The following is a 9,472-nucleotide window of genomic DNA, read 5'->3' as shown; positions in this document are numbered from 1 at the left end:
CCCTTTCACATACATTCACTCAGTGATGGCAAAGTCCATCGAACAGAAACTAACTCATTCATACACATTCACACACCGATGCACAGCATCAGGAGCAATTTGGGGTTCAGTATCTTGCTCAAGGACACTTCAACACGTGGTTGGAGGAGCTGGTGATCGAACCAACAACCTTCCGATAAGTGGTCGACCCACTCCGCCTCTGAGCCACAGCCACCCCATATATATGATAAAAAGAAACAAATCTTTAACCCAACATCATTTAACATCTGTCTGGGCCTGGAAATGTTCAGATATTAAACAGTGAATACAGAAAGTTCCAATCCTAAGATAGAAATAATAAACTAATAAGAGTGTTCTTGGAACCAGAAAGCATTATGATGGTAAGAATGGACAATAAATAAGAATGTAACAATATATTCTGCTTTGATGCATTTTTACAGCTTGACATGAGCCTTTATGGAGTCGGTGTACTGACATTCAATATAAAAACGTATTGGTCAAATCATCTCAATAAGTCTTCTTTGTCTCGTTCCAATGCTCCTCTCTGCTTCAAGCTGACAGGCCAGCTCATCCATCCGCATCCCTGCAGTCATTCCCGATGATTACAACTTAAGCATGGCATCCAGGCACAGACTGCAGACCATTATAGAGATAAACTACAACAGGCCAAAAGTATCTGTTTATCTTAATTGCTATTATTATATACATTCAATCAGATATGAAGAGGCAGGCAACAAATGAACCATATAAAAACATGCAGCTAGACAAAGAGTGTGGTTTCTGGCTGGCTTCACTGCAGCAGTTCTCCGTACACAAAGCCAATTCCTGAAACAAGTCAGCTTATGAAGAAGATCCCTCAATCTGACCGAAGAACAAGGGGTCAGAAGGTAACGGGAACACACTGACAAAGCGTTTTCAAGCCATGTTCTGATATTTATGTTAAAAGATGAGTACTGCTGTGTGTTTTGGTGCCATGGCGGATGTCTGACCTGTCCGATTCCCAGCCAGTCAGCCAGGTCTCGAGCGTTGGCCAGAGCCGTGGACAGGCCGACTACTCTGACGCTCTTAGAAGTGTGAGAGGAGATGAAGTTGGTCCTGGACACAAGGACCTCCAACACTGGACCCCTGTCCTCACCTGGAAACAGACACAATGGCACAGTCCACTCAGAATGTTGATGTAACAAACAGTTCCTCTGCTAGGGTTCCTTCACACTGGTATGGATTTTCAGATACGTTAATATTAGCCTCTGATAGACAGTAACATGCATAACATTTTGTATTTTACGTATTTTGGATATATTTTGTATAAGGAAATGAATGTTATGGAAATGCTCAAATTGTGATGGTAAAGTATAAAACCTCTACTGTAGATCAACTGTTAATTAGGTTCTTACTTTATCTGCAGACCAACCCTATCCAGCGCTGCTACACTAGTTACAACCACTGTTACTATCACTTTAAAAAAATGAAATTTAATCAGCTTAACTTACTTTTAGTGCCAGAGATATGACAATAATGTTGACCACGTAGTGTACGACTTACAGAATGTCACCTGTTCATACAGACCTGTGCAGGTTTTCTGGGGACTTACCCAGCAGGTGGATCTCATCAATGATGAGAATGGCGACTTTCTGCACGTAACTTCGGTTCTGCCAGCTTCTGCTCACTCCATCCCACTTCTCTGGCGTGGTGACAATGAGGTCAGCCTGCGCTATAGCTCTCATGTCTGGAGTCACGTCGCCTGTCAGTTCCACCACTCTACACACAGATAAGAACGAGGAAACACTTCAGCCTGCTCAGTTCTGTCTTTATTCCTAAACTTACATAGCATTTTTTTAAGTTGTATTCAAAATTGTAATGATATTTTACAATATCATTGGCCAGGTCTTCGCGATCCTGACCCACAGGTTGGGAACCACTGACATATGGCATAAAATAAGACATGAATACACACAAGACTGTTCATGCCAACTAACAGCTGACCCCCATCCATATATGCATTCTGCCACTGTGGGATCCGCTTGGTGTCTCTGTTTCCACCTACTTCTTCCCCAGTTTCTCCTCAATCCTGATCTTCCAGTCTTCTATTCTCTCTCTGACCAGGGCTTTCAAGGGGGCGATGTACACCACCTGAACACACAGCAACAAATAAAAAACATTTAATGAAAAGAAACGCAGCCAGGTTTTCCCTGGGTTGGCTGTAAATTTGAAATCTGAACATTTAATTTTGTTTGGTTTTTCAGTCTCTTGTTACATATTTGGACATTATTAAAGCACAATAGGAATGAACTGAACACACTTTATTTTTGCAGATTCTGTGTTGTTTTCATAGGCAGAAAGCTTAAACCAGTTAGTTTCCCATAGCAGATTATCCTGCAGTGTAATACTGCTGAGCTAGCCATATGACATAAATTACTTCCAAACAGCAATTACACAGTAGATTTTATGTGACGTTGGGAAATTCAACCATCAGAGTACCAGTGTAAAACATGTACCAGTGTAAATACAAAGTTAAGGTCGCTCATAGCCAAAAAGCCACTGATACTTGACTACATTTGACTGTTCTCCTGATCCATTTTTCTCTTTTTTGATGAGGGTTCTGAGACAATGATCAGCTGACTTTGCAAACTGGTCCTTAGTTTTGTATGTAAACAGTGCGCAGTACCAATGTTAACCAATAGAAAAGACTGCAACAAGTCAGTACATTGCGTAAACAAACATCCCTTTGAATTCAACAGTAACACGGAGGCAGCTGGACAAACCTTAGAGGTTGGATACTTGTTGAAGACCCGGAACATGGCCATCTCCGCCGCAATGGTTTTGCCAGAGCCTGTTGGGGCCCCCAGCAGGACGTTGGTGTCGGTGTGATACAACGTGTGGAAGATCTGAGTCTGGATGGGGTTGAAGTGAGTGAACTTGTACAGGCACTCATACTCCCGGTTAGCCAGGGCTGTCACCGGCAACGGCTGCAGGTCCAGCAGCTCTGAGAGGGAAAGAATAAATGGAGGAAGATGAAACTGATTGTTTTCATCAGATTACCTTTATGGTAGCAACAAGAGGGGTACATAAAAAATAAAGTATACAGTATGTAAGTATGTATGCCAAGAACATTAACTGAAGGTGACACTTCCTGTACACTGAAAAAAAAGAAAAAAATAATTATGGAAATTAATTAATAATTTTTTTTTATCTATTTCAGCAGTATTAAAGGTCAGGAATCAGATTTAAACTATCTTTCTTTATTAGAAAAATTCTACTGTTATTGCTTATCTAGATCCAGAAATGCAAAATATCATTAATTAAAGATAATTGTTTAAGTAACAAGCACTGAGACAGTGTTGTTCAACATATATAGGAAACATATGGACTACAGCATGCAGCCGAGATTAATTAGTGACTGATGATTATTAATTGTGTCTACTGCAATTAAACTATGAAGATGAATATATATGCACGAGAATGACGCCCAGTTGTTTATGTGTCAGCCAGTGCAGATCTAAGCAAAGGAAATGAGAATAAAGGCTCAGAACCATTAAAACTATTTAACGGCCCTTGATCTTCTTCAAGTTTAACCCAAAGAACACACTTCTATTTACGTGTACAGAAACAAATCTAAGTAACTTTTCCAAGGTGGTTTTTGATTGCTGCATACAAGTTGCTACAGGATGAAAGTACACAAGGACATGTCACTCTGAATGTATTCAGATTCAGTTTGATACCGGAACAATTATTGCTCAGAATAATGCTTTCCTTTAAATCAGTGGCATGTGTACCACTGGTGGTACGTAGTCACATTCACACACAAAATTATTACATCCGGGATTATTTACGAGCTAAAATGTCATAGCAAAATAGTAAGCTGCGATAAAAATAATGGTTTGTGGCTCCAAATGGGAACTATTGGTAAGACAAGTGTGGACCAGGAGGACCCATTTTCCACCAAGTTAGCGCTGTTAGCCAACATTAAATAATCTTATTTTAACGTCTGAGATAATGGTGGCACTTGGATAGCCTAATATTTTCTGAGGTGGTACGCTGTATGAAAAGTTTGAGAAACACTGCTTCAAATAGTCATTTTTGTTGCAGGGCCACTTTTTGGTGGAGCAGCACAAACTTTAAAAACAATGCAGTTGTTGCCATTTACACATGCGGCAGTAACAGAAAATAGTCAATAGTCGACAATAGTCGTATGTCTGCAGTTGATTGTGTAAGGGTTAAAAACTGCACATTAAAAATTATACTAAAAATCAAATTTGGGTTTCATTAATCTATTTAATATCAGACTTTGACTGACATGAGGTATTCATGTTGACATGTCTCCTGTTTATGAGGCAGAAACTGTAACTCCAGTATGACATGAACAAGGCATCATTTTCTGTGGGTCTGTCACTAGGAGCTATACTGCAAAAAATGAATCTCAAGAAGGTAAAAAGGCCTTGTTTCTGGGAAATTAGCCTCTTTTCTGTCTACAAAGAAAAAAAAATCTTGTCAAACATGTTTTGCATTAGAAAAGTATTCCGGTTTTAAAGAAATATTTTATACTTGATATTACAGCTAAAGTTGCAGTACCCTAGCAGAGGAACAAGATTATTTTCTATTGTCTTGTCCCAGTGTTGTAAATAAAGCAGCTGTTTAGTTTTCCAATGTTTTAATAAAAAATTCTAAAAAAGAAGAATGCTTCTGGTTCCAAGTCACTTACTCTAATTATTAATCTTAGATTTAATTTTTTTTTGTTTTGGCCTTTTATTGCCTTTATTTATAGTGACAGCTGAAGATAGACAGGAAAGGGGGGTAGAGAGAGAGGGGATGANNAGCAAAGGGCCGCAGGTCGGATTAGAACCCAGGCCGCTGCAACAACTCCGTACATGGGTCTCCAGCTCTACCGAGCTATCTGGGCGCCCTAATCTTAGATTAAGGTACACATTTTTAAATTTCATTGATTGTAATAAGCACAACTTGCTTACATTAGTTTTTTTCTAATTTTAAAGCCCATTACAGTCTTTCAGTGGGTATATTTTTATATTAGTTTTAAGAATACTAACCGAGCAAAACTGTCTTTCCCCAATTGGCAGATTTTATTTGTTCAATACAAGAAAATTTGAATATATTTAACAATATTTGCCTTGTGTCTAGAAGGGCAGTTTTTACAGTGTAACCTATTCACATTACTGTTGGCCATATAAAAACATTAATTAGTTTTTCTCTTTTAACATCCACAGAAATTAAATGGGAAATTGGAACCTCTATTAAATGTACAGTGACAGTTGCTGGATCAATAACCAGCTATACACCAATCAGCCGTAACAGTATGAGCGTGAGGATTTGAGTGACTTTGATAAGGGCCCCATTGTGATGGTTAGACGACTGGGTCAGAGCATCTTCAGAACTGCAGCTCTTGTGGGGTGTCTGTCTGCAGTGGTCAGTACCTATTAAAAGTGCTCCAACGAAGGAAAAGCGGTAAACCAGAGTCATGGGCGCCCAGGTAGTCAGAATGTTATGGCTGATCGGTGTAAATCTTTTTTTTTTTATGGACTAGCAACGGCCTGTGATCTCATGTTCTTTACGTGTCTCCATTTAACATCAGATTTATTTTTGTTACATATGTATAACAGAACATGACAGTCTGAGACTTTTTGTTAATGAAAGGCTGGAGATGTTGGTCAAACAGGGCCCTTCCATCAGCCTGTGATATGATCTCCTCTGTGCTGTGGGTTTTTCCCTGATAGCTGCTGTAATTGTGTGTACTGAGGGGGAATGTGGTCAGAAATAATATGCTGGTTTCTTTCTTATAGAATGGAGGAGTGAATGAGTGGAGGATGGGAGGATTACATGCTTTTGTTCTCCAGTCTAGATGGGATTTTGATGTCTCCGTGCAACCTTCCAAGCAGCTATGCCATTTTGTGGTGGTGACTGAGCTGCTGTTTTAAGCTGACTTAAGTTATGGTTGGAGTATTTGGAGAAAATATCCTCTCTCTTATTATGTCAGTTTTGGTTTAGTAAAAGTTTAGGTTTCTTTCACTATGTCAAACATGCTTCAGCCATCAGTATATGGGAACGTGTGACTGCCCAAGTTTAATCCAACAATTTATGGCTAATTAATACTACAATAAAAATGTCTCATGCAACAAACACACATCCGTTTGTATTGACAGTTCAGTAACAGCACATTACTATAGCAACCCAGATTGCATTTACATACACTATTGGAATATAGTTACATTGTCACAGATGACTTTTTTTTGATAATGTCTCTGTCAAAATAGGGAAATGCTAAATCTTAATACCAATGCTCTGTGAGCCCTCTGTGCTCTAAAGAGCTTAATAGGGTCTGATTGGTCGACAAGTCAGGAACACAGCCTCTCATTGGTCAACCCAAAACATAATAGGATTGCCAGTGGATGGCTAACAACAATGGTTTGATTGATTGATTGATTGCTTTGACCAACTGTAAATGCTGAATATACAAAATTCATTTTATTTGCTTTGAAAATGTTTTGAGATGTTTAAACAAACAAAAGAATATTTGGGGATTTTTGCGGCTGCCTCCATTTTTTGAGTATAAAGTGAAATATTATAGTAATCCAAAAGTATTCAGATTAAATAAAACATTTTTTGTTACTTTATACTTCAGAGGGAAAGGTTGTAATTTTAGGTAGATAGGTTTAGTTAGTTTCCTGATTAAAATTTTACATACAAACCCTTAAAGATTTTCCCTCAAACCTTTCTCTAAAAAATATATTTTAAATATATTACACAAAAAGAAAACAGATTTGTATATCAGAACTTTGTTTTCCTTCTCTCCTCTCCCATTAATCAACTCACAACCACTCAGATTTATCTGGTGACCCTGACCCCTAGGTTTGGGAGCCACTGGCCAAAACTAGCTAACTATATAAAAGTAGTTAAATCTAGCTCCACCTCAAACAGCTTTAACACTAAAATGCTGTTTTCACATTGATGCATCAGTATTAACAACTTAATAATATCATATATAATGGTAAATAAATAAATGAGTCACAGGAGACATTTTACTGCAAGTACGTTCACTTTTGAGATATATTTCTATACTTTTAAGTAGGATGATTTTAAATGCAGGGCTCTTTACTTGTAATGGAGCATTTTTACAGTGTGATACTGCTATTTTTACTTAAGTAAAGGGTCTGACTAGTTCTTCCACCACTGGACGAGAGTAGGCAGTACTCAGTCTGGGTCTTAACAATGGACTGCAACAACTGGAATCTAACAGCTGGAAACATTCAAACAGTGCTGGTGGTATGATAACAGACTAACAGACTTAGTATCAGTATTTTAAATTCAAGTCCCTGTTGTCACGTCATAAATGTGTTTGAGTGTGTGTACCAGTGTGTGGGGGGTGTCTCTCGGGTAAGATGAGGTTCTGGAAGTTAATGATGCAGACGGCCTCGGCCCCAAGCCAGCGGTCAGACACCGCCTTGATGTAGTACTGTGAGGGCAACGGCTCAAAGATAGGGATGGTGAACACTATGTGCTGAGGCTCTCCTGTTACCACCTGGAGGAAGGAACACACGCACTCATAAAGGCACAGGAACCAAGAACAAACATCAGTTATTATCATGTACTCTTATAGGAACACTGTCCTCATGTCAACGGAAGTCTGAGATAAAAAAACAAACAAAAAGAACCTGTTTCTTCTGCAGGAGCAAGTACTCTGAGTGATAGATGTGATCATTGATGGGATCCTCCACCCACAACCACCACGGCTCACCCACTGACCCGTGGACCTGAATCATTGGGGGAAAGAAGATTTCAATCAGACATTCACAAACAAACAAACAAAACAAAAAACACAAAATACCTCATATATATGTAATTATGTGTGTATGTATGTATGTGTATAGAGTATATACATTTATCAGCTGACATCTATGATCTATGATGTGGTTTACATTTTTTTGTGGAGTTTTATTTTGGAGCCCTTTAGATTAAAGGTCTCTAATAACATACTGTGAGGAGAAAATAACATGGATACCTAACAATACATTGCAATCCAGTACAACAACACACACTAAAATAACCACAGACTTGGATCAACACTTTTATAATGAGTTTGACAATGATATATACTATATATATGTATATCATTGTCAAAGTCATTTTTAGGCATTCATATTATTTTGTCCTCATGGTATGGAGCACTTTATCTGAAGGGCTCAGAAAAAAAAAATGCCACAGATAAATGTAAACCACATCATGATAAATGTATACAATAAATGAGTTCACAAATGCTGGTTCATGATGGTCTGGTTCAAAGCTGGATTATAAACCAGTCGAAAGGGGGCAACTGCCCTAAGGCCACAGACCCTCAGTGACCCCAAAGGCCCTCTATAATTACTGAAATATGATTCATTGCAATTGTGAAGACAATAAAAACAGACAACAAAGTGCTGTGCATTTTGCATTTATTTCATAATCTTGAGACCCTGTCTTATAAAGGCAACCTTGCAATTTTGTCCAACCACAGTGGTTCAGACCAATCAGCCTCCTATGAGGAACTTTTCCAAAAGGTTTCCAACGACGCCTTCCTACATGGTTCTGGTGCAGTCAGGTTACTGTTTTTGGCTTTCTGTGAGTCGGGGTGTATGTGTGCAGTTTGGAATTACAGTCTACATGCTGTTTCCCACCTTGTTAAGAATACAATCTGAGGGGAATATTTGGAATTTGGGGACTTTAAATGTCAAATACTCCTACAAAATAGTAGAACTGAGCATTTCCAATACAATAAACAAAATATCAGCCTTTAAAAACCACTGCACCATCAGTTCGTTTTGCCACTGCCAGTTTAATCGTGGAATATTATGGCAGTACATATCATGATGTGTCAGTGTGGTCTGTTTCCTGGGTGCCATCGGGGAGGCGGCTCATGTGTCGGTACATGTGTCCTGGCTCTGCAGCCGGATCAGGGCTAAGCCAGCCTGTCTTCCATTACCACTCTCCCATGATTGGAGCATGCATCGCTAATCGGACATAAACATTCATCTTCATATTCAGCCCTGCTACAATGAGCTTCCTATTCCGCTCAGATTCCATGACAAACTCCGGACTAAGCTTTTCATGATCCCCTCTGGCCTGTCTGCCCACTGAGGTGGGACATGCTGGCGAGGCCTGGAGGCATTCTGGCTCTCAAGGACAGATGGAGATTCCATGGCTGTAAGAATAACAAGGTAGGAGGAACAGCTCTTCCTCCCTCTATTGTGAAAATGTGACCATGACTACACACAGGGTGAGTCAGTAAGTAATTGTGCTTTGTATGTTGGGGCTGTTGTGAGTTGAAGTGGTATCTGGCTATGTTGTGTTTAAAGCAGTGGGTTATACTGCAGGAGTTTTCAGTGGGTTTTTGATCATTTTGACCAAGTCTCAATCACTGGCTGAAAAATTATGCCAAAAACTGCCACTTGAGGCTGGCTTCAGAAATAAGGCCCCATATTAAAATGCC

At 39.2% G+C, this 9,472-nt stretch overlaps 1 protein-coding gene across 1 annotated transcript in view; it reads right to left on the bottom strand.

Moving 5' to 3' along the window:
- The window catches only part of ascc3 (activating signal cointegrator 1 complex subunit 3), a 141,758-nt gene that overhangs the window by 31,454 nt on the left and 100,832 nt on the right, over positions 1-9,472 (bottom strand). Inside the window, exons 19-24 of the mRNA XM_035672105.1 lie at positions 7,662-7,760; positions 7,360-7,528; positions 2,763-2,983; positions 2,045-2,130; positions 1,592-1,758; positions 990-1,135 (exon numbers count right to left, since the gene is read on the bottom strand). Of these exons, the coding sequence (XP_035527998.1) occupies positions 990-1,135; positions 1,592-1,758; positions 2,045-2,130; positions 2,763-2,983; positions 7,360-7,528; positions 7,662-7,760 (888 nt within the window). The remainder of the gene's footprint in view (positions 1-989; positions 1,136-1,591; positions 1,759-2,044; positions 2,131-2,762; positions 2,984-7,359; positions 7,529-7,661; positions 7,761-9,472) is intronic.

This window comes from Morone saxatilis, unplaced genomic scaffold (assembly GCF_004916995.1).
Source record: "Morone saxatilis isolate NCDOM2014 unplaced genomic scaffold, NCSU_SB_2.0 Contig24, whole genome shotgun sequence".
NCBI classification, from domain to species: domain Eukaryota; kingdom Metazoa; phylum Chordata; class Actinopteri; family Moronidae; genus Morone; species Morone saxatilis.
The sequence above is the reverse complement of the archived record's forward strand: the minus strand, read 5'-3'. Positions and strand labels throughout refer to the sequence as shown.